Here is a 24,483-nt window from a genome sequence, read left to right on the forward strand (position 1 = left end):
GTGAATGGGATTCTATATTGGATTCTGTATCGATCTAAGTTAGGTTAAAGAATATAACCATGGTAGGCAGAACTGACCAAGTTTTCTCTCTTTATTTCAGCCCTTTCGGTCTGGTATGGCAGAAAAACCAATGAACATGTCGACAGAAATACCTAGCAATGAAGATACAGTTAAGTATATTTTTCAAATACAACTATGCATTGTATATTTCAATAAGTAGTTTCAAAATATTGATGCTAAGTTGATTCAGGTCTGGCCAGCAAAGGAGGCTTATAATCTTTGGAAATGCATGAACCTTACTACTGATTAGATTTAAATGTAAACAATGGTTTAAACAATTGTTAACATGTTTCTTGACTTCCTTGATCTTTTTTTTTTTTTTTGGTGTAAAAACATTATTCTCATTTAAAAGCAAAGGAGACTAAATCAAAATTTAAAGTCTCCCTGGAGGTGTTATTAGTTTGGTATCACCGTAGCAAGGTACTTCATCGTGAAAGATGTATAGAGATCCACTCTGTTCTCCACTATTCGTATTGTCCCCCTGCCCCTGTCCCCCTCCTCTCCAGATGGGAAAGCTAAGGAAGGGTAGGTGGCCCTGTTACAGAAGTTCAGGATCTGCCTCCCTGACAGCTACCTATGGTGGCCCCAGGGTCCCTAAGACCAGGGGATTCTAGTCAATCAGTCTCCTGTCACAGGAACAGCAGGAAGACATTTTCTCTCCATTCTTTCTTCATTGTCAATCATTTCCTTTGCTGTGCAGAAGGCTTCTGATTTATTGCAACCCCACCCATCAATCCGTCTTTCACAGCTCCGGTATTCTGGGACTTAATTTGTAAGTCGGAGGAAAGGACTTGCAACTTCTCTTTCCTGATTCTCCCAGCTGGCTTTCTGAGCTGCCGGTCTTAAAGGGACACTTGCCCGATTTCTCACTGCAAGATGTTCTCAGTGGGTTCATATCAGATGTTTTCCATCAAGGGCAAACTGGGTCTCAAGGTTGATGCCTTCTGAGCCAGTATAATACTGCTGAGGGTTCCCAGTGACAAGAAAATCAGGAGTCGTTGACTCTTAGAGAAGCAAGTTCAGGATCTCGTCAAGATAGCTCCCCATGTCACTGTAAGTATGGTTTTGGGGAACACACGACTTCCCCAGAGCCAGATTTCTGTGGAGATCCCACCACCACTGTCTGCTGAAGTTCATTTCAGTACAGCACCGCTCCTGTGCTGGGTTCGCTCAGGCGCATTCTCATCTCTGAGCATGTTCTCTGCTGTGTGGCTGAGTAATCAGTTCTGGGGAGCCCGATGTTCCACTGTTAGGTCTCCCGAGTTTCCCCAAGCTTGTCTGAACTTTTTGGCCATTCTCCACTTGTTTTGGTTTCACCCGCAGGAGAAACTGGCAAGGGAGGGCCGAGTGCTCCAATCTGCTATCTTGGGTCTAGCTAAACGTCCTTTTGCATTTCTTTGGGGTCTGTTGTTATGCATCCCTTTTCATCTTCGATTTTGTTGATTTAAGTCTTCTCTGTATTTTTCTTAGTTTAGCTAAAACACATACCAGATAAGTAAACCAAAACTTTTTTTTATTTTTTTCCGAGACAGGGTTTCTCTGTGTAGCTTTGCGCCTTTCCTGGAACTCACTTTGGAGACCAGGCTGGCCTTGAACTCACAGAGATCTGCCTGCCTCTGCCTCCCGAGTGCTGGGATTAAATTCGTGCACCACCAACGGCCGGCTAATTTTTTTTTTTTTTTTGAAACCAAAACATTTTTAAGTTCTTTGTCAGACATTTCTTCAATATCATTTTCTTTAGTATCGGTTGCTAGAGAGTTACTGTGTTCTTTTGAAATTGCCAGGTTACTAATATATATATATATAATTTTTTTTTTTTTTTTTTTGAGATAGAGTTTCTCTGTATAACAGTCCTGGCTGTCTTGGAACTCACTTTGTTTGACCAGGCTGGCCTTGAACTCAGAGATCTGCCTACCTTTTCCTCCCTAAAGGTGTTTGCCCTCACCACCTGGCCACCAACACACAATCTGTCTCCGTCTCTGTCTCTCTCTCTGTCTCTGTCTCTCTGTCTCTCTCTCTCTCTCCAGGGTTTCTCTACACAACCCTGGATGTCCGGGAACTCACTCTGTAGACCAGGCTGGCCTCAAACCCACAGAGATCCGCCTGCTTCTGCTTCCTGATGTTGGGATTAAAATGTGTACTACAGTGGCCGGTCCTGTTCCACTTTCAGCAAATGGGCTTTTGTCCTACAGTATGGTACCTGAGGTTGGGCACCATTGGTGAAGACAGCCTCTTGGTTATCATGGCTGTTTCTAAGCTGGTTTATGCCTTCAAGGACCTTTACAGTCTTAGGCATGCACCAGGGACCACATCTCAGATAGCTGTTTTGCAGCCCAAAATATGAGTCCATCCCACTGGGCCATGTCTCAGAGTATTATTCAGCCATGAAGAAAATTGTATCACATATTGTCTCATGGGAAGAAACTAAAATAGCCTGAAAACAGAAAATGGGAAGTATAGTTGGAAGTTTTCCTATGTTCCACCTGGCTCGTGTTCAGGACAAATCTCTCACCCACAGTCCTGCAGCCTTTTATAAAATAATCATTCAGAGGCTTAATATTATTTGTAACTGCTTGGCCATTAGCTCAGGCTTATTACTGACTAGCTCTTACACTTAAATTAACCCCTAATTCTTAGCTATGTTTAGCCATGTGGCTTGGTACCTTTTCTCAGTTCTGCCTTATCATCTTGCTTCCTCTGTGTCTGGCGGCAACTCCTGACTCAGCCTTCCTCTTCCCAGAATTCTCCTCTTCTGCTTACTTCGCCTATACTTCCTGCCTGGCTAGTGGCCAATCAGCGTTTTATTTATCAACCAATCAGAGCAACACATATGCATAGCATACAGAACAACACCCCACAGCACAGAGTATTATTTAGCCATGAAGAAAAATGTATCACATATTGTCTCATGGGAAGAAACTAAATAGCCTAAAAACAGAAAATGGGAAGAAGTGGCGGGGAAATGGGTGTAGAGCAAACATGTATGACCAAGGTGTACACCACCACAGCCAGGCTATTGACTTAGTTTTTTTTTTTTTTCTTGAGACAGGGTTTGTGTAGTTTTGGTACCTGTCCTGGATCTCACTCTGTAGACCAGGCTGGCCTCCAACTCACAGAGATCCATCTGCCTCTGCCTCTGCCTCCCGAGTGCTGGGATTAAAGGTGTGCGCCAACATACCTGTCCAAAAAAATTTGGTGCATGCCTTTAATCCCAGAGCTTGGGAGGCAGAGGCAGATGGATCTAGCCTGTTCTACAGAGTGAGTTCCAGGACAGCCAGGGCTACAAAGAGAAACCCTGTCTCAAAGCAACAACAGCAGCAGCAACAACAACAAAAAGAAAAACAAAAAATAACAAAAACAAATTTTTTCTCTAGATAAGATCTCCTGTAGTTTGGTGGCTTCTATATCACTAGGTAGTAGAGGCTGGCTTTGAACTCCTGCTCCTTCTGTTTTGACTTCCTGAGTGTTGGGATCACAGTTGTATACCACTAGACCTGCCTTAGGTTTTCTTTATATAGATACATGCTGAAGTAAACTGAAAATTTTCTTTTAACACAGCAAAGCCATTACTATTTTAGATCAGTACCCCGGAGTTTCTTCCTTTCTTCTTCTTTTTTTCTTTATTCTTTCTTTTTTTGTTTTTTTTTCAAGACAGGGTTTCTCTGTGTAGCTCTGCCTGTCCTCGAACTCATAGAGGTCCACCTTGCCTCTGCCTCTCCAGTGCTGGGTTTAAAGGGGTGCGCCACCAACCCACCAGCTACCCTGGGGCTTCTAATGATGCTTTACTGTCTTCCATTTCTTACTAAATTTAGAAACATACCCTCTTAGAGTGCAATCAGAGGTTGATTCAATTTATTTATAACAATAACATCAATATTTGAGTTCTTTTTATAAAAAAAAAATCACTTCATACATCTGCATTGAGTAGACAATACAGGGATAACCAGTCCTGTTTTGTTTTGTTTTGTTTTGATTTTGTACAATCAGTGTTGTCCTTTCAAAGGATGTTGTTTCTGATTCTAATGAAAACCCTTTTGTTTTCTCTCAGCACAAGGAGGACATCCGTTGCTTGACCACCCTTAGCCACTTTGGGTTTGAATGTTTCCCCACTCAGATGGTGAATAAATCCATCCGGAAAGGATTTTCTTTCAATATTCTCTGTGTGGGTAAGTGCCAAACGTGGCATTTAAATTAGTCTTGTGTTTGTCTCCCACTCATTTAAACTGATACCAAAAGAGTGTTCTATTGATGTTAATTCAGGAACATTTCTTCACAGTTCAATTGTTTTTCCTCTTCTTAGCTACATTGTTTAAACATTTAAGAAGCTTTCAGCCTGGCCTGGGGACATTTTTTTGTTTGTTTGTTTGTTTTTTGTTTTTTGTTTGCTTGTTTTACAAGGCAGGGTCTCTGTGTAGCCCTGGCTGTCCTGGAATTCACTCTGTAGACCAAGCTGGCTTTGAACTCACAGAGATCTGCCTGCCTATCATGGCCAGGAGGACCAGCCTCCAGCAGCTCAGGGCTCAGAGGGAAGCCACTGAGTCAGCATGTACTAGACATTTTTTATCTAAGGGGGTAAGGGAAAAGACCCTGACACACTCTCTTGATGGTTTCCTTCAGGTCTTTTCTTTTTCTTTTGCATTCTCTGTTCTTTATTTTCCTGGTGATTTCCTTCTCTCATTCTTGATGTTTTCCTTCTAGCCCACTTTAACTCTCTCTCTATTCTTTCCCTTACAGCTTATATACCCCAGCAAAATCTTTCAAGCAATATAAAAATTACAATATGGTTGCATTCTGTTTTTCAAGTAAATGATTATAATGAATACAAGTAAAAAGCAGCACGTTTTCCATATCTCTTACATGATTAAATACTTTACATATTATAGGTGAACAACAATTTATCCTAAGAACCTAAATACATTCCTACTCAAGCAGGCTGTGTTTTGCAGTTATAAAGAAAGGGCCAATCACTTTATTACTTATCTTGAAAGGTAATCTTATAAGGAATCTTAAAGGAATCACAAACCTAAACTTCCATATATGAAAAACAATCATTCAGCTCTACTTTAAATCTTTAGGGTGCATACTCACTCATCAATAGTTTTTTATATCAGGAGATTGAAGGCAGAAATGAATATAAAGAATTAATCATCACCTTTGGTCATCAACTAATCCTAGCAAGAAAGGCACATCAGCTAATGATAATCGAGCTGCTTTGTTCTTGTTCCCTGACCTTAACAAGTTTCTCATTCAACTATGTGCCTTTCCAGAACTTTAGATACCTTCTTGGGTTTTTCACCTCAAAGCCTTTTAACAAAAATATCTTGGCCTGGCAGTGGTGGTGCATGCCTTTAATACCAGCACTCAGGAGGCAGAGGCAGGTGGATCTTTGTGAGTTTGAGGCCAGCCTGGGTTACAGAGCAAGTTCCAGGACAGGTGCCAAAGCTACACTGAGAAACCTTGTCTTGAAAAACAAACAAACAAACAAACAAACAAACAAAAAACAAAAAAGAAAACAAACAAACAAACCCAAAACATCTTAGTCTAACTTTATTTTCAAAGCTTTGTTTCAGGTGTTATGTACTCTGAAACTTGTGAACATTAAGGTTAAAAGAATTTAAACTAGCTGGGCTACTGGGTCTCAAGTGTTTTTCTTAATCATTAACTTAAGTTGCAGTCTATACGGCTCCTCAATAGAAACTCATGTGTTTTAGCTGTGAGAAAATTCCTTGTTTATATATATATTTTTATCATCAAATCTCTATTTAAACTAACATTATTATTATTATCAATTAGTATAGCTTAGGAAGAAATCATCTTCATAATTACCCACAGGTAAAAATCCCAGTAGGACAGGATGTTTCCATGAGATAAACACACTGCATTATAGGCAGTGGGGGTCTCCCTACACCCATTCACACCATGCCAGATACCAAAGATGGCAGCAGCAAACGTGTGAAGGCACAGCAGAAGCAAAAAGACACCTTGCAGAGGTCCGTGATCTCAGGGCCTTGTTAATACGATTTTCACTCATCAGGGATTCATCTGCTGGTGGGCTGACACCCTGAAATCAACTGCTAACTGCTGCTCCTCTGACATGGCTGCTGACACCTGCCTCTGACTCCTGAGTGCTGGGATTAAAGCTGTGGGCCACCACCTCCTGGCAGTGACATATGTTTTTAACCTCAGCATGTGGGAGGCTGAACAGGTTGATCTCTGTGAGCTTGAGGGCAGCCTGATCCACATAGCAAATCTCAGAGCAGCTAAGGCTATGTAGTCGGATCTTGCCTCAAAATTTTTTTTTTTCGAGACAGGGTTTCTCTGTGTAGCTTTGGTGCCTGTCCTGGATCTCACTCTGTAGACCAGGCTGGCCTCGAACTCACAGAGATCACCTGCCTCTGCCTTCCGAGTGCTAGCATTAAAGGTATGTGCCATCACTGCCCAGCTGAGCTTATATTTATTACAGGAGAAACTGGAATTGGAAAATCAACCCTGATCAACACACTGTTCAATACTAATATGAAAGAGAACAAGACCTCCCACTTCTACTCAAAGGTTGGACTCAAAGTGAAGACCTTTGAACTTCTGGAAACAAACATTCCACTGAAATTGACCGTGGTGAAAACAGTGGGGTATGGGGATCAAATAAACAAAGAAGCCAGGTTAGTGTTTTCTTACTGTTTTTAAATTAATTTTGAAAGTTAGCACGAAAGGTACTGGGTTTCATTATGATGTGTTTTCTTCTTTTTAAAAAACAGTAGAGATCACTCTTTCTTTCTTTCTTTCTTTCTTTCTTTCTTTCTTTCTTTCTTGAGACAGGGTCTTACTATGTCGCTCCAACTGGCCTGGAGCTCTCTCTGTAGAATCAGTGTGACCTTGAACCCACACAGTTGCTTACCTCTGTTTCTCAAGTGCTTGGATTCAAAGCATGTGCCATCAGGCAGTGAGTTTTAATATTTTATTTAAAAGCTTTCTCATTTCAACAAATTGCCTTCTTTTTGCTAGACTAAATTGTACTATCTTAAAATTTTTACTTTCATCATTTGAATTATGTGTATATGTGTGTAAGTGTGTGTGTGTGTGTGTGAGCGTGTGTACATACCAAGTGCCTGTAGATATTAGAGCATTGGATCCTCTTACAGCTGCAGTTAGAAAAGGTTTTGAGCCATTAGATGGATGCCAGGAACCAAATTCGGGTCCTCCGGAAGAGCAGTATGTGCTCTAAACCACTGAACCATTTCTTCAGCCCTAAATTATAATATTCTTCTATGGTTATTTATTTATTTATTTTGTATGTGGAGCTGAGGATCGAACCCAGGGCCTTGTTCTTGCTAGGCAAGCACTCTACCACTGAGCTAAATCCCCAACCCCCTCTTCTATGGTTATTGATGTCTTTCCTTCTAGCTTTTAATTCTTTCCTCATTAAGTAATATTTTTATGAAATTGATGCTTTTATATATCTAGTGTAGTTGTCTTATTTAAAATTTTTATTTTATGTGAATGGGTTTTTTTCCTGTATGTATGTCTACACACTAACAGGCATGCCTGGTGTCCATGGAGCCCAGAAGAGAGTGACTTGCGCACAGGCGGTGTGATGGAGGCATTTTCTCAGCTGAGGTTCTTCCTAGATATGTATAGCTTGTGTTGTTAGGGTCCGAGAGAAGCCCCCAAGAAAGACCAACAGTCACGTGTGCAATTTAGCAAGAGCGTTTATTGTTTCCCACAGATTGGGTAGCAAATTGCAAGCCCAAAGGGAGGTCGCAAACTCCTTTTAAGCTGAGTTAGGGGAATTTCAGGAAGGAGGGATTAATCTGGTGCTGATTGGTGGAGGAAAGATTAGTCTGGGGGCTGATTGGTGGGAGGCGCTAGTGGTTAGGGGCCTTCTATCTGTAGAGTAGGAGAAGCTATCTTCAGCTAGCAGAAGGCTGTGAGGCACCTGCTGATTGGTTCCCCCTGAGTTGTGGTCTTTCCAGGAACTGCTTGCTCAGCTCCAGCCAGTTCCAGAAAACTGAAACTGAGGCCTGGTCCCTAGCAGGGCTATTAGAAACCTATCATGGCTCTGGTCTGGCTCCTGGACGCTCTCAGTGTCAACTGGACAAAAGCCCAACCAGGACAGCTACAGAGCAAGCAAAAAGGTGCCTTCTAGAGTCCACCCAGACTAGGGCTTTAGGAAAGCAGCCCTTTTTTCTTTGTTATAGCTTCCGGTGTCAGCTGTCACTCATCTGTACCTCCACCTTCACACAGCAATCTCTTCGGTCTTTATGATATCTTGAAGGACAGTTATCACTGGACGAAAGATGTGTACAGAGGGTCCCGATGACCTTTTTTTCAAATTTCTATTTTTTCTCTCTCTTGAGACTGGGTTTTGCTACGTATCCTAGGGTAGCTTTGAATTCAAAGCAATCCTCCTGCCCCAGACATATGCCACTATGACCTGCTTCAAAATTTCAAAATTACATTTATAACCCTATTTCCCCTAAAATAAAACCATGTTCTTTATGGATTAGGAGTTGGATGTCTTACATTCTACCACTAAGCCACACCCCTAACTTGGAATATTTTATGGCTAATAAAATGCATTTTTTTGTTTGTTTTTTTGTTTTTTTGTTTTTTTGTTTTTTTGTTTTTTTGTTTTTTTTTGTTTTTTTGTTTTTTTGTTTTTTTGTTTTTTTGTTTTTTTTTGTTTTTTTGTTTTTCGAGACAGAGTTTCTCTTTGTAGCTTTGCGCCTTTCCTGGAACTCACTTGGTAGCCCAGGCTGGCCTAGAACTCAGAGATCCGCCTGCCTCCAGGCGCTGGGACTAAAGGTGTGAGCCACCACTGCCTGGCTTTTTTTTTTTTTTTTTTTTTTAAAGACAGGGTTTCTCTGTGTAGTTTTGGTGGCTGTCCTGGATCTCGCTCTGTAGACCAGGCTGGCCTCAAACTCACAGAGATCCTCCTGCCTCTGCCTCCCAAGTGCTGGGATTAAAGGTGTGTGCCACCGCCGCCGCCGCCGCCGCCGCCGCCGCCACCACCACCACCCAGCGAAATGCATCAATTTTATCAAGTGACAAACTGTTTATTGCATACAATGTTGATTAAATAGTGAGACGCCAGATTCAGATTTTATTGATCTGTTGTGCTAAATATTTAAATAATGATTTTTTTTCAGCTACCAGCCAGTCGTTGAGTACTTGGATGCTCAGTTTGAGCTGTATCTCCAGGAGGAGCTGAAGATCAAGCGCTCCTTGGGGGACTATCAGGATTCTCGCATCCATGTGTGTTTTTACTTCATCTCACCCACCGGACACTCCCTCAAGTCCCTGGACCTGCTGACGCTGAAGAACATCGACAGAAGGGTATGTTTGATAACCCCACCAGACTCTCAAGGTTCCATGGATGTTTGGAGATGCCAACCTATCTTGAAGCATTCATAGGCAGCTAGCTTCTGCTATTTGAGAATATGTGCATATATTTAAATTTTCTTTTTTTCTGTTGCTCTTGGAAGCATTTGAATGAATTTCCCAGGGCGTTCCTAACAAAATGCCAGAGAGTAGATGGTTTAAACAATTTTTTAAAAAATCATTTTTCACATGGTCCAGGAAGCTAGAAAATCAAAATGCATGCATTTGTCTTCTTGGCTTGCAGATGGTTGCCTCTTTACATCTCACATGGCCTATCTGCTGGTGTCTGTATGGACAACGTCTGGTGGCTTTTTTTTTTTTTTTTTTTTTTTTTTTTTTTAGACAGGGTCTTATGAAGCCCAGGCTGGCCTCGAACTTGTAGCTGAGGTTGGCCTTCACCTCCTGATTTTCCTGCCTCAGTTTTTGCAGAGTTGGGATTAAAGATCTGTACCATTACACTAGGCCACATTTCTCTTTCTTGTAAGGCTGGTAATAAACTGGGTGAGACCCCGCTGCAGCAGTCTAACTTGAATTTAAAATTTCCATTTGCAAGTACTGATACACTCTGAGATATAGAGGGTTAAGACACCAGCATATAAAATTTAGGGGAGGGAAATTTTAACGTTTGATGGAATTCATCTTTAGCTGTCATTTCAGGTAAATTTAATTAAAACAATGACTGATTGGAGCTTGGTATGGTGGTGCGCACCCATCGTCTCAGGATTCACAGGGATGAGACAGGAGGACAGCTGTGAGTTCGAGGCCAGCCTGGGATACAGAGTCTTCAGGCAGCCTGCATTGCAGAGTGAGACTATGTCTTTAAAAAGAATCAGCAACAATAACCAAAAATAATTCAACAACTCCCCCAAAATTTCCAATCTGGAGAGGGAGATACAGGAAAAACCCTAAAATAAAACTTAAAAAACAATTTTTATTTTTTGATTTTTTTGAGACAAGATTTCTCTGTGTAGCCCTGGCTGTCCTGGAACTCACTCTGTAGCCCAGGCTGGCCTTGAACTCAGAGACCCACCTGTCTCAGTGTCCCTAGTGCTGGGATTAAAGGTGGGTGCCACCACTGCCTTGCTAAAACTTGAATTCTTTTTTTCTGTGATTAAATTCTAATCAGGTGAGGCAGGCATGGTGTCGCATGCCTATGGTCGCAGCAGAGGCAGGTGGATCTTTATGATTTTGAGTCAGCCTGGTTTACAGAGTTAGTTCCAGGATAGCCAAGGCTACCCCTGCACAGAGAAACACTGTCTTGAAAAACCTAAACAAACAAACAAACAAACAAATAAATAACACAAAATTCTAATCAGATCACAGCCACTTGTATATATTTAAAAAATTGAATTAACTATATGGTACTATAAAATAATCCTATGAACCTTTTACTGATATTATTGACACAACAAAACCATAGCTCCTGCCAGAATACTTTGATTTCTAACCTTATACATTTCCTCGCTGCTTTCACTTATGAGCATGTATTGTCATAGAGGGTCAACTAAATAGGTCTCTCTCTCTCTCTCTCTCTCTCTCTCTCTATATATATATATATATATATATATCTCACATAAATATATATCACAGGTTTAGATTAAATTTTGTTCATTTGATTAAATTTTCTAGTCATTTATTAGATCCCCCCCAGCTCAGCATAAGTGTTTGCAAAAACATGAGATTTGTACAAGGATTTGAAAAAAATGTGATTTGACAATTCTAAATTAAAAGCAACTGACTTAAAGCTGATATTTATTCATCCATATCATATTATAGGCTTAAACAGGTGTGAATTGGGTAGGGCAAGGGTGAATGAAAGAGGAACATTTGGTTAATATGCATTTATGGAGAATCGATTCCACAAACCATGCCTGGGAGAAAAACTCTCTCCCAACATTTTCAGCCAGTTTGATAAGAAATCGGTCTACTGAATCCTACTGCTTAAATTATGCTGATTACAGAGGCATTGGGGGCATGGGGTTTTTAGAAAAGGAACCAGGTCAAGGCTTCTAAACCTGAGTTCTGATAAAAGATGAGGGTTGTAGCTCAGGGGTATGATATTTATCTGTAACATTCAAGGCTTGAGGTTTTAATCCTCAGCACTCCCCCAAACCAGGAGTTCTCTGTGGCTGAGCACGATGGCGCACACCTGCGGGTAACCTCGGCCCTCTTCCCCGAAAGCTAGCGAAGACCCTGTCCTGAACACCAGCACTGGCGACAACAAACCACTCGTACATTTTTTTCCAAGTTTAAGGTGTAGGCTGAAAAATAGTGAAATTTGACCCTTCCTTCCTACCAGGTGAACATCATACCACTGATTGCCAAAGCTGACTCGCTTTCCAAAAGCGACCTCCAGAGGTTCAAGGGTAACATAATGAGGGAGCTGGCCAGCCACGGCATCCAGATATACCAGTTCCCAGTAGATGATGAAACTTCGGCGCAAGTAAGCACCCCAGTAAATGTAAGCTAGGTCTGTTGGGCCCCAACTCCCTTCACATGTGAGACTGAAGGACAGTTGCTAATATGATGGGTACTTTATTGTCACTTGTATCAGACAAGAGACATAAACAATACATTTTTCTTCAAAATATGTCCTGGGGGAAATGTTTTCTCCCTTCTTTCCTCCCCCCATCCCGTGTCCCCTCCTTCCATCCTTCCTTGGCAGGGTTTCATGTCTTCCAGGCTGGCCTTGAATTTACTACATAGATGAGGCTGACCAGCCTAATCCCATCTCCTGAGTGCTGGGATTACAGGTAGGTGCCAGCAGGCTTGCTTTATACAGTGCTGGGATTCAAACCCGGTACTTTGTTCGTGAAGGCAAGCAGTCTCTCAACAGAACTATTTCCCCAACTATTTAATTTCTTGATTTTGAGACCTGTTTACTGTTGTGGGACTGAGGCACCAGAACAATCCGAGCAGATGCAAGAGGTTATACAAAGCAAGATTTTATTGGATTGGGCAGCAGGGCAGAAACTGACCGCTCAGGGTCAATCATACACCTGTGCCAAGTTATGGTTACTTTTTTTTTTACCAATCAGGATTCAAAGATTAGAGACTTCCATAGGAACATTGTTCTGTAGTACACTTATCTTATTCTTATTGGTTGGTCACTCAAGTAGGGTGGGGTGGGTTGTTCACCATTCATGTCTTACCTTGCCAACCAGGATGTCAGTTACCAAGGAAGGTCTTGGGAAATTAAACTCTACTTGACCCCTAGTCAAGATGGAAGTTTTATTTAAAATGTCTTCAGTTTGGTTCCTTCTTAAGTACTAAGATACAAATTTTTTTCTTTTCTTTTCTTTCCTTTTTTTTTTTTTTTTTTTGGTTTTTTGAGACAGGGTTTCTCTGTGTAGTTTTGGTGCCTGTCCTGGATCTCACTCTGTAGACCAGGCTGGCCTCGAACTCACAGAGATCTGCCTGTCTCTGCCTCCTGAGTGCTGGGATAAAAGGCGTGTGCCACTGTGCCTGGCACAAATTCTTTTCTTTAAATAGCTTTATGAAGATTTAATTTTTAAAAAATTAAACTGGGCATGGTGGCACACAGTTTTAATCCCAGCATTTGGGAGGCAGAGACAGGTGGATCTCTGAGTTTGAGGCCAGCCAGGGGAGCATAGTGAGACTCTGTGTCAACAAAACAAAACAAACAAATAGATTTAGATTTTAGTATTAATTCATTAGACTAAGACACAAACACCACACAATTAATCATTTAAATTCAGTAGTTTTAATGTGTTCACAGATACATGCAATGACCTTAGTAGACAGTTGTACAATCATTTCATCTCTTCAAAACACGTATCTTAGCCAGATTATAGGGTGATACTCATCTGTAATGCAGTATTTGCAAGATGGTTCAGGAATTCAGGTTCATCCTTAGCTCCATAGTGAGTTCAGACTGTGTCTCAAAAAACCAAGTCTCATATCCTTCTTTACCTCTCTATCTGCCTACCTCTCAGGTTCTGAACAATTGCTATCTTTTTTTTTTTTTTTTTTTGCTTTTTCGAGACAGGGTTGCTCTGTGTAGCTTAGCTTTGCGCCTTTTCCTGGGACTCACTTGGTAGCCCAGGCTGGCCTCAAACTCACAGAGATTCTCCTGGCTCTGCCTCCGGAATGCGGGATTAAAGGCGTGCACCACCACCACCCGGCCCCAATTGCTATCTTATATCTGTTTTTTTGTTTGTTTGTTTGTTTTTTTTTGTTTTGTTTTTTTTTTTTTTAGCTAAGGATTGAACCCCAGGGCTTTGCACTTGCTAGGCGAGTGCTCTACCACTGAGCCAAATCCCCAACCCCTTATATCTGTTTTTAAAAGTATTTATTCTTTGGGATTATAATATAATTACATCATTTCCCCCTTTCCTTTCCTCCCTTCAAAACCATCTTTCCTCTTTAGTCATGGTCTCTTCCTTCGTTCACTGTTGTTTTCATACACCCACATCCACATCCATGTCATATACAGATACAGATATGATATAGATATAACAGGATTAAAGGGTAGATTAAGGAACTTACTTCCAAAGAGCAACAACTTGTTTAAAATGTTTTACATTTGTATAGATTTTAGTCTATTGATACAAATTTAAAGTTAATTTTGTTATACTGTGTGTATATTTCTACTCCTGTTTAAGGTATTATGTTTGTATAGCTCATTTTAAATTGAAATGGATAGTTAAAAATAGATTAATAATTAGTCATCTATGATAATCATACTCATAGCCATGTTAGTTAAGTCTTCTAGATATACATAGAGATATTTCAGATAGATAGGTAATCTTCAAATACTTCAAAGACCTACAGAATATGGCATTTAAAATACTTTTAAAATTTAGACTTTCTGGACAGTGAGACATGTCTGCTCCTGGCAGCACCAATTTACTTCAGAGAGGAAGATGGGCATTGAAGACACTTCATATGGAATTTATCTTCACCTTGGCAAAAATAGCCATTTGGGCAAGAAACTGTTCTTGCCTGGACTGCTTGATGGACTGTACGTGCAGGACCCATAGAAAGGTGACCACTAAACTTTGCTTGACAAAATGGTCCTTCAGGTTCCTGCTTTGCAGAGGAAACTGCCAGACGTTCTACAGGACACTGAGAGAAGTGACCAAGAGACTCTAGCCCTGTGGGCTGAAGACAAATGCCCCAACTTTACAAAGGAACATTAGGTGACTGTCCAGGCTGCCAGCTGTCTCTGTCTACCCTGCAAGACTCCCAAAAAATGCTTGCATCCTTCTCCCGGTTCTCAGGTAATATTATATCCTTCTGAGGTCTTTGATGTGGTTGAAGACTAGATAGTTATAATTTCCTCAGTTATGATAAAAGATAAGTTAGGTATAAAACTTTAAACTCACAAATATAAGATAGATAGGATATCTTCTTTAATATTGTAATTGTAATTCTTGCTTGATAATTATTTTGTTATATGTAATTGTACTATGTAAAAGTTAAAACCTTCCTTGAAAAAAAAAAAAGGGGAAGTGCTGTGGATATCGCTCTGTGTAAATAAAGTTCTGATTGGCCAGTGGCCAGGCAGGAAGTATAGGCGGGACAAGAGAGAAGAGAATTCTGGGAAGTAGAAGACTGGAAAGAGACACTGCCAGCCGCCGCCATGAAAAGCAACATGTAAAGACACCGGTAAACCACAAGCCATGTGGCAAAGTATAGACTAACAGAAATGGGTTAATTTAAGATAGAAGAAGCAGATAGCAAGAAGCCTGCAGCCATACAGTTTCTAAACAATGTAAGTTTCTGTGTGCTTTCTTGGTTGGGTCTGAGAGACTGTGGGACTGGTGGGTGAGAGAGATTTGTCCTGACTGGGCCAGGCAGGAAAACACTAACTACACAGATATGTATATATTCTTAGATATATAAATGTAAATTTGTTTTCAGGGTGTGACCATTTGGTAGCAGATAAACAACTGGTGTGCTCTTCCCTGGGGAAGACTTTCTCCTGCTCTCAGGTTGCAGTAGTTGCCTGAAGTTCTTTGTGTAGGATGGAGGCCTCCTGGGGTCCCCACCCCAGGTTAGCACGTCTGCTGTGGTCCTTGTTCAGCTCATGTTCAGGTAGTCATGTTGGTGAGACTTTATGGGTGTAGTTTCTGACATTCCCTAAGAGACACAGTCTGATAGCAAACTCCCTGATGCTGTGGCTTTTACAACTGTGGGTAAAAGGGCAAATATTTAGACCATGTTCAGTGTAATGATACGACCCTCAGGAGGCCATGTCGGATTTTGGAACAAGGTGCCCTGCATCGGGTGAGACTTGCCATGTGGGCACAGTGAACGGTGGAAAGTTACTCACACAGCAGGCGTGAAGTCCATGTGGCAAGTTTATTTTGGGGTTTTTGGGGAAGAGACAGGGAATGGAGGGAAGGATAAAAGAGATGAGAGAGAGATAGAGAGAGAGAGGGCCGGCCGGTGGTGGCGCATGTCTTTAATCTCGGCACTCGGGAGGCAGAGGTAGGCGGATCTCTGTGAGTTCAAGGCCAGCCTGGTCTACAAAGTTCCGGAAAGGCCCCAAAGCTATACAAAGAAACTCTGTCTTGAAAAGAAAAAAAAAAAAGGAAAGAAAGAAAGAGAAAAAAGAGAGAGGTGCAGGCTACCTCTGGTGAGAAGGGGGATGGAGGGTTTCCTCTTAAGAGGGCTTTAATGTAAGGGGGCATCAGGATGCTGGGTGGGTCTCCAAATACTAACAGTTGGAGATTGTGCTGGTTTTTAGGGAAGTGGTGGTTATAGGGTCTCCTCCAAGATCCATGACTTCACTGGCCCTGGCTAGTTGGCTGGGTTTCTGTTACCAGGCATGATTTCCCTCTTTGTAATCGCATCTTACGTCCAATTAGAGAACTGTTGGTCACTGCCAAGGTGTGTGTGCTACTGCTGTGCTTTTAGGGTTCCTTTTTAACATGCTGGTTATTACTGTGATTCATGGGCATTGTAGCCGGCCAGACCTGGTGGTTGCCTTCCTCCTTTGGAAGCTTGCAAGGCATCTTCTGCAACCGTAAGAGCTAGTCTTCAGGAAGAGGCTTGTAGGTCAGTTCCAGCTCAGGGGACTCTGGACCTGATGTCTTCAGCAACAAGGACTTTTATTCCACCTCTTAGGGACATCCAAAGCCCACAACAATTGCCTGTAATGTTTTGGAAGTTGCTTGGACAACCCTGACCAACAATGCAAAAGAGGGCTACTTATGTCTGGTGTTGAGTTTTTTGTTAGATGGTCTTTGTATCCTAGATGTGTAAATTTATGCACCAATTTATGTCATATTATATGTGTTTTTATTATGTGGTTTCTAGATATTTCATGTGAATGAAATCCTCTTTTGTATCAGTTATCTTCAGTTAGGATGATGCTTTCAAGATTTATAATATTGTACAAGTATCTGTACTGTGTGTGTGTGTGTGTGTGTGTGTGTGTGTGTGTGTGTGTGTGTGCCTGCCTAGATACCACTGTGTGAATATATCACACTTGGGCTTATTCCACATTTTGGCTATTATGAAGAATGTTATTATAACCATTTATGTACAAGTGTTTGTGATGGTAGATACTCTATTTTCTCCTGGGTTTGTATGTCTAGAAATAGAGTTCTTAGATCATATGACAACTACATCAATCATCTGAAGATCTGCTGTATTGATTCTGAAAGCACCTGCCCCAGGAGTTTTGACTTAATTTCTTTGTCTTAATTCATACTATATAAATGTTAAAAAATCTGGCTACATTACTTAGTATGAGTGGATCTGACTGTGTTTTTGATTGGCACTTTGGGTGATTACAGATGTGGAATATTTTTCCATAGGTTTATTAATATTTTTATGTCTTCCTGGGGAGAAACATATATTTGGATTCTTTGTTCATTTTTGATTGACATTTTTGCCTTTTTCTTGTAAGTTACAAAGGTTCCTTGGATTCTCTTTTTCCATTTCACTCTGTTTTCTGTTATGCTGCAGAGTAGCCTAAATTATTCTACCCATCTGTCTTTATATATTCATTATCCAGTCTGTCTGTATAGCTCCTAACTCACCCAGACTCCAGTAATCACTATGATACGTTTAAGTTGATTTTTTTTTTCAGTAGTGTGGATTGAACCCTGAGTTTCACACATGCTAGGCAAGTTAGCAACTGACAGCTCAGTGTCATCCCAGCCTGAAGTTGAATTTTCTTTTCTTTTTTTAAAGACAGGGTTTCTCTGTGTAGCCCAGGCTGTCCTAGAACTAGCTTTGTAGAAGAGGCTGGCCTGGAACTCAAAGATCCACCTGCCTCTGCCTCCTAATCGCTGGTATTAAAGGTTGCACCACCACTACCTGGCTCATGCATGGTTTTTGATGAGGGATCAGATTCAGGTCCTTGTGTTCACAGAGCCGGCACTTTATCGAAGATGCTATCACCTTAGCCTTCCTGAGGACACACATAATATTGTTTATTAGCATATTTTATACTGTGTACCCATGAACTAACTATAATTTTATTTATTTATTTATTTGTTATTATTTTTTGAGATGGGAATCTCACTATCCAGTCCTGGCAGCCCCAGAACTCACTCTGTAGACCAGTCTGGCATCAAACTCACAGAGATCCACATGCCTCTGCCTCTTGAGTGCTGGGATTAAAGGCGTGCACCACTCTGCCCAGCTTAATTTTGATTTTTAATAGTTTCATCTGTTAACTTATATACTATCAGTAAAGTAGTTTCCATATCAACTCAGCAATATTGTCTTCGTGTTTAGTGTAAAGATAATGTGAGAAAAACTATGTGAATTAACAATCTTTTTTATCTTTGTACTGCACGCCTTAGGAAAGGTAGTACTATTAGGTAGGAGGTTTTTAATTATATGTCAGCCTGAGATTAATGCTTAACAAACTAATTAGCACATATTTTCTGCTAAGTATAAAAGTCTGACATGATAGATTATTTGTGTAATTAAATGTATTATACTAGCCTCACCATTGCCCCTTCTAGCACAGAAAAAGAACAACACAGCAAGCCATCGTGTTTGAAGAGAGTTTAATTTGTACCATTTTTATCTGTTTAGGGGCTGTTACCTTTCGCTGTGGTAGGAGGTATGGAGGAGGTGAAAGTTGGAAAAAGGATGGTCAGAGGCCGCCATTACCCGTGGGGAGTTTTGCAAGGTAAATATGAGATTGTGTTTCATGATGATTAAATCCAGTATGTACTGGGTCATCCCTAGTCTCAAATAGCATTTTGATCTGAGCCAGGGTTGATAACTCCAGCTAACTTGTAAGTTAGTAGTTGCTAACGAGGGACACAGATTCCATTTCGTTTAAGTTTCCCCTTAGAGTGATTATGATCCCCCCCCTTTTTTTTTCAAGACAGAGTTTCTCTGTGTAGTTTTGGTGCCTGTCCTGGATCTCGCTCTGTAGACCAGGCTAGCCTGGAACTCATAGAGATTCACCTGCCTCTGCCTCCCGAGTGCCGGGATTAAAGGCGTGCGCCACCATCGCCTAGTTTATGATTCCTTCTTATAAGACGGTTGTTCTCAACTTTCCTAAGGCTGAGACACTTTAATTCCTCACGCTATGGTGACCCCCAACCATAAAATTATTTTGTTATGTCAGAACCGTAATTTTGCTACTGTTATGAATCATAATGTAAATATCTGATATGTAGGATAACCACCATGAGACTCCCGAGGGGGTCACGACTCACAGATTGAGAACCTTGCTCTAGGCATTTGCCAGAAACTGACTTAGACCCACACCTACAAAGTCTCCTTGTTTAACGAGTGTGCCACATGCACACGGTCTCTGTCTTCCTGAAATATGCCATCCAGAATCCTGGGACGCACTCGAGCAAAACTGAAGAATAAATATTAGTGCCTACAAGAAAAGATTAGTGCCTACCACCTAGAGCCACCTGCCCAGCGTGGCCCCGCCCACAGTGGGCGGGGCCCTTCTACATCAGTTAGCAATCGAGAAAATGCTCTGCCGATGTGCCCACAGACCAGTCTGATTGGAGGCAATCTCTCCACTCAGGTTCCCTCTTCCCCGGTGTGTCAGGTTGAAACCAAGATCAGATATTACACAGGCTAAATTAGTAGGAGAAATAATCGGTGAGCTAAAAAAACAAACATACAAACAAACAAACAACAAAAAACACCCAAAATATTTCGATCGAGAACAACCAAAATGGTAGAAAGCTTATTCAGCAAAATAATAACAGAAATCCTCCATAATGAATTTATATATATATATAATATATATATTTTGACTAGTGGAAAATGAAAGCCACTGTGACTTTGTGAAGCTCCGGGATTTGCTTCTGTCTACTAACATGGAGGATCTGAAAGACCAAACCCACGTTCAACATTATGAATGTTACAGGAGAAGTAGACTGCAGAAACTTGGCTTCAACGACACGGGCCGAAACAATCAGCCAGTGAGGTGAGTGAAGACGTGGTTGTGGGGCGCGAGAGAGACGGCTCCGTGGTTAGTTTGGAGTGCTTGCCGCTCTTGTGGAGGACCCGGCTCACTGGTCCTTTGTTAGCGTTTTTATATACAAGAATAACGAACTTTCGCTTTTAGTTTCCAAGAGATGTATGAAGCCAAGAGACAAGAGTTCCAGGCTCAGTGTCAGAGGGAGGAGGAGGAACTGAAGCACATGTTTATGCAGCGGGTCAAGGAGAAGGAGCTGACCTTTAAGGATGCTGAAAAGGAGGCATGTATGACCAACCTCACATCCGGGCTCTGTGTCCTAGTCTTCGGGGGATGAACTCTAGGAAAAGTAGCTATTCGTACACAGGATCTTTTCCCCCCCTCAAGACAAGGTTTCTCTGTGTCGTTTTGGTGCCTGTCCTGGATCTCGCTCTGTGGACCAGGCTGGCCTGGCTCTGCTTCCCAAGTGCTGGGATTAAAGGCGTGCGCCGCCGCCGCCGCCGCCGCCGCCGCCGCCACCACCACCCAGTCCATACCCGGGATCTTAAGGTAGCATTTATGAAATCAGAGGTTGAAATTATATTTTTCCCCCAGAGCATTTTGAGAGTTTGTCTTTTAAATGCCCCGTGTCTCTGACCTCATCGGGCAGGGACTACCCTCTCAGTTCACCCAGCGCCTCTTCTGCTTACAGCTCTGCCAGCATGGAGTTGTGTGCTGGGAGCCCTGCAGAGCATCCTGGGGGCTTCTCCATCTCCATAGTTCCACTAGACGTTGTCCTAAGTGGAGTCCCTCTCAAGTAGCTATGATCCTGTGACAGGGCCTCCAGGGTACCTATGGTATCTTTTGAACTCTATGTGGAGACATCTTGGCCTCACAGCTCTTACCTTGTACATGCCCACAAAATTAGCATCACGTGGTAGAACCCAAGCCTTAGAATTTGTACCTTCTAGAGCATCAGACGGAACCATACTCACTCCCATTTGATATTGGCTGGGGTGACTAGGAGTACTGTGGCAGTTCACACCAGTGAATCCTGAGGCCACCAGGACACCTGTCCAGATGGCTTGCCTGAAGGACCTCCCAACACCCTCCCGGCCATTCTTCATTATATTCATGAATAAAACTAATTCCTAACTGTATTAATCTCTTTAGCAAAGGGTTGTTTGGACATATCTTGAACATTCTTTTGAAAACCTCCTTACATTGTAATTTCAGTTTTCAATAGTTTTGTTATTTCCACTTAGTTATGAATTCGACCTTGAGTTTTGTTTTTGTTTTTCCAGACAGGGTTTCTTTGTGTAGCCCTGGCTGTCCTGGGACTCACTCCATAGACCAGGCTGGCCTCGAACTCAGAGATCTGCCTGCCTCTGCCTCTCAAATGCTGGGCGCAGCAGCATGTGTCACCCCCGCCTGGCTTCAATCTTTAGTTTCTGTTCTCTCTTTTTACTACATGCAGTTTTATAAAAAGCCATACCACACCTTGAGTGCTCTGCTAATTAACCATCTCTTTGTCACCTACCTTAACCCTAAAGTTTGTGTTCACTAAAGCCCTTGACCCCAGAAACAGTTCATCTAAGTTTCTTCCCACGGTGTGAGGAGGATGGGCTTTTGTTCAGTTTCCAATACCTTGTCCTACAGTTTTGAGACCTCACCATCAAGTTCTTTGCTGTACGTGTTTCTACCGACAATCCGATGGTGACCAATTAAGTACACCCCCCTCCACACTCACATGTGCCTTTACCCCACCCACCTGGAATAAATCAATAAGTATCTTTATTATTTATTTATTTATTTATTTTACAAATTAGGGGAATTTAGTTTTGCACTAACTTCCTGCATTAGATTTTAATGGACAGACCAAACCAGAAGGGAATCACCCGTGCTAAATGATGTATAATTAAATGAAGCTTCAAAACGGACCAGTTTGGGGCCAGCAAGGTGTCTCAGGAAGTAAGGGTGCTTGCCACTCAGCCTGAAGACCCGAGTTAGATCCTGGAACCTCCATGGTGGAAAGGAGAGAAGGAACCACAGACAAAAATCTCAAGAGAATATCGTCAACTTGAGTTAATGCAGTAAAACTTCGCTTAAAACTGCTGAGAAAGGGGTTGGAGATTTAGCTCAGTGGTAGAGTGCTTGCCTAGCAAGCACAAGGCCCAGCGTTCGATCCTCAGCTCCACAAAACAAAAACAAAAACAAGAAAACCCGCTAAGAAAAGCAACTTTCCAGCCTGGGTCTGGATTTGGCTCCCATTTCTGCCGTCTGTGGCCTTCTTCTGCCTTAACCCCATCTTTGCTTGTCTCACTGGCACCCTCATATTTCATCTAATATAATCACATAAAAATATAGATACAATAGGCTTAGAATGGTCCACTGCCCACCTCTAGAGACAGAAATAGATGCCAATTATACTACGAAGTTTAGGTTTTGTAATTTTATCTTTTGACAGTTTTGGGCTACTCCAAAGGTGACTGATATTAACTTCTAAACCTTTAGGAGTACAGGAGCAGTACCCTTGACCCTTTGTTTGTTTGTTTGTTTCTAGACAGGGTTTCTCTGTGTAGCCTTGGCTGTCCTGGAACTTGCTCTGTAGACCAGGCTGGCATAGAACTCACAGAGCTCACCTGCCTCTGCTTCCCCAGTGCTGGGTTGATAGGCGTGTGCTACCACCCCCTGGTGCTGGACCCCCAAATATTTTAAATAAGTTTTTCTTGGATCATACTCTACCTTTTGGATATCGTGAATCTTTGTGACTCAGAGTGGCTTTTTTTTTTTTTTTTTTTTTTTTAAATAGCTGCAGGACAAATTTGAACACCTGAAGAGAATCCAACAAGAGGAGATCCTGAAGCTGGAAGAAGAGAGACGAAAGTTAGAAGAGCAAATCATCGATTTTTATAGGATGAGGGCTGCCTCTGATCCGCCGCAGACTCCGGCGTGCACCAATGTAAAGAAGGACAAAGATCGTAAGAAATGATCTTTTCTTGCCATTCCGGCCGATTCAGAGCCCCATTATCCTCTGTGCATATACCTGTGGGCTTCTCTTCATAGCACTTGAACTTTTTGACTGTAAGTCTAATGATTTCAAAAATTATTTAGCGCATGTCATTCTGCACTGGAGTGTCAAATTCTTGGGAGGAAGATGCCTTGTGTATCTTGGTGGTGCAACACAGACCAGCACTCAACAGTACCCAGTAAACATTTTATTAATCAACAGCCAAGAAGCACATGGCATAGTATAAAACAGGTATGGTCAGAGAAGAGGACATTCCTTTAGCGTAGATGTGCCTTCGACTCTAGTAGTGATTTTTACAATTTCTGTCTCTTGAGAGTTTTTACTTTGTATGCGCGTGTGTTGTTTGTTTGTTTTGTTTTGTTTTGTTTTGTTTTTGAGACAGGGTCTCACTATGTAGCCCTAGCTGTCCTGAAACTCTTTGTGTTGATCAGTCTGCCCTTGAATAGCGATCCTCCTGCTTCTGCCTCCCAAGTGCTGGGATCGTAAGCATAAACCACCCTGCCTAGCTCTATGGAACTTTTCTTGAGGATGCATAGTCATCAAGTATTGTTATAAAAGGTTATATAATAAAAGTATTGTTATAAATTGGTTATTCCCAAATTCTCTTTTTAGCAATCCTTGATAACTTTAATTGCAATGAAGCATCATGTTTTGATTAGAACTCCTATGCTTTGGTGTCAGATTTGTTGAAGATAAAGAAAGATAAAATGAAAGATTAAAAAATCTAGATAGCAACAGACTATTATGTGAACAGTAAGCCTTAAAGGTTTTGGCTATATGCTAAAAAGTTATCAAAGTGTACAGCATGGGATCTGCTTTTTTTTCTTCTGTTTTAAAAAACTCCCTTCTGATTTTATATACTGAGGGCTTTTTTAAATTTAAACTGTTTTTATCAGTTATTTATTTGGTGTTTTGGTTGTGAGCCTAGCCTTTAATGGTGGAACTCTCTCTCTCCAGCCCCAGTTACTTATTTGAATGTGGTTGATCTTCACCGTGAATCATTCTATTACAATGTAACCTTTGAGGGACTTTGCCTCTGTGTACTTCAACCACACTGAGATCAATTCTTTCTTGATAGTCCTGAGTAAAGTACAGTTCTAATGGAATTTTAATATTGCCTCCATTTCAAATGCAGTTTGAGTGATAGCGTTTAAGGCTATCACTCAAAAATACTTTATAGTTTATGTTTATCTTCACAGAAAAGTTTTGTGTGAAAAGGGATGAGAAAGAGAAACAAACCCACAATTAGTTTCATCTATGTTGGTAAGTCATCTTACAAATGGGGTGAGAAAGAAATTTAATACTTTCTTATAATGTAGTGGCAACCATGTAAGGACAAAGATCTTTGTTCTGATCATTTATCTAATTTATATGTTTATTCCTAGGCTTAGGACAATTTTTAATGCACAGTAGATACTATTAGTTGAATAAATAATTCCAGTAGTAGTATGTTACCTGTGTTATATGCATGGATAGTTTAATTTAGATAATTGACCCTTTTTTGAGAAAGGGGTTTCTCTGTGTATCCCTAGCTATCCTGGAACTCACTCTGTAGAGCAGGCTGGCCTTGAATTTCACATGCTTCTGACTCCCCAGTGCTGGAATTAAAGGCATACACCGTCACTGCCCAGTTAGATAATTGACTTTCAAA

General features: G+C 41.4%; 1 protein-coding gene across 3 annotated transcripts; it reads left to right on the forward strand.

Moving 5' to 3' along the window:
• The first annotated feature begins 115 nt into the window (after window positions 1–115).
• Window positions 116–23,189, forward strand: Septin14 (septin 14). 3 transcript variants are annotated; one of them, XM_036172127.1, is made up of 9 exons: window positions 116–169; window positions 4,109–4,226; window positions 6,524–6,719; window positions 9,207–9,393; window positions 11,738–11,899; window positions 18,463–18,559; window positions 19,663–19,831; window positions 19,973–20,105; window positions 22,614–23,189. In XM_036172127.1, the coding sequence occupies exons 1-9, from the start codon at window positions 116–118 to the stop codon at window positions 22,791–22,793; spliced, it is 1,296 nt and encodes a 431-aa protein (XP_036028020.1). In that variant the 3' UTR covers window positions 22,794–23,189. The 3 variants fall into 3 exon arrangements, with proteins under 3 accessions (XP_036028020.1, XP_036028021.1, XP_036028022.1); XM_036172128.1 differs by having other exon boundaries at window positions 11,738–11,893; XM_036172129.1 differs by lacking the exons at window positions 116–169; window positions 4,109–4,226; window positions 6,524–6,719 and adding an exon at window positions 9,126–9,139.
• The last annotated feature ends 1,294 nt before the right edge of the window (window positions 23,190–24,483 follow it).

This window comes from Onychomys torridus, chromosome 22 (genome assembly GCF_903995425.1).
Source record: "Onychomys torridus chromosome 22, mOncTor1.1, whole genome shotgun sequence".
Lineage (NCBI taxonomy): Eukaryota > Metazoa > Chordata > Mammalia > Rodentia > Cricetidae > Onychomys > Onychomys torridus.

Excerpts from the sequence above, each read along its gene's own strand:
- Septin14 (XM_036172127.1), top strand. The coding sequence starts at position 116 with ATGGCAGAAAAACCAATGAACATGTCGACAGAAATACCTAGCAATGAA. Across the intron at positions 6,720-9,206 it reads CAAATAAACAAAGAAGCCAG|CTACCAGCCAGTCGTTGAGT; the intron begins GTTAGTGTTTTC and ends ATTTTTTTTCAG. Across the intron at positions 11,900-18,462 it reads AAGTAAGCACCCCAGTAAAT|GGGCTGTTACCTTTCGCTGT; the intron begins GTAAGCTAGGTC and ends TTATCTGTTTAG.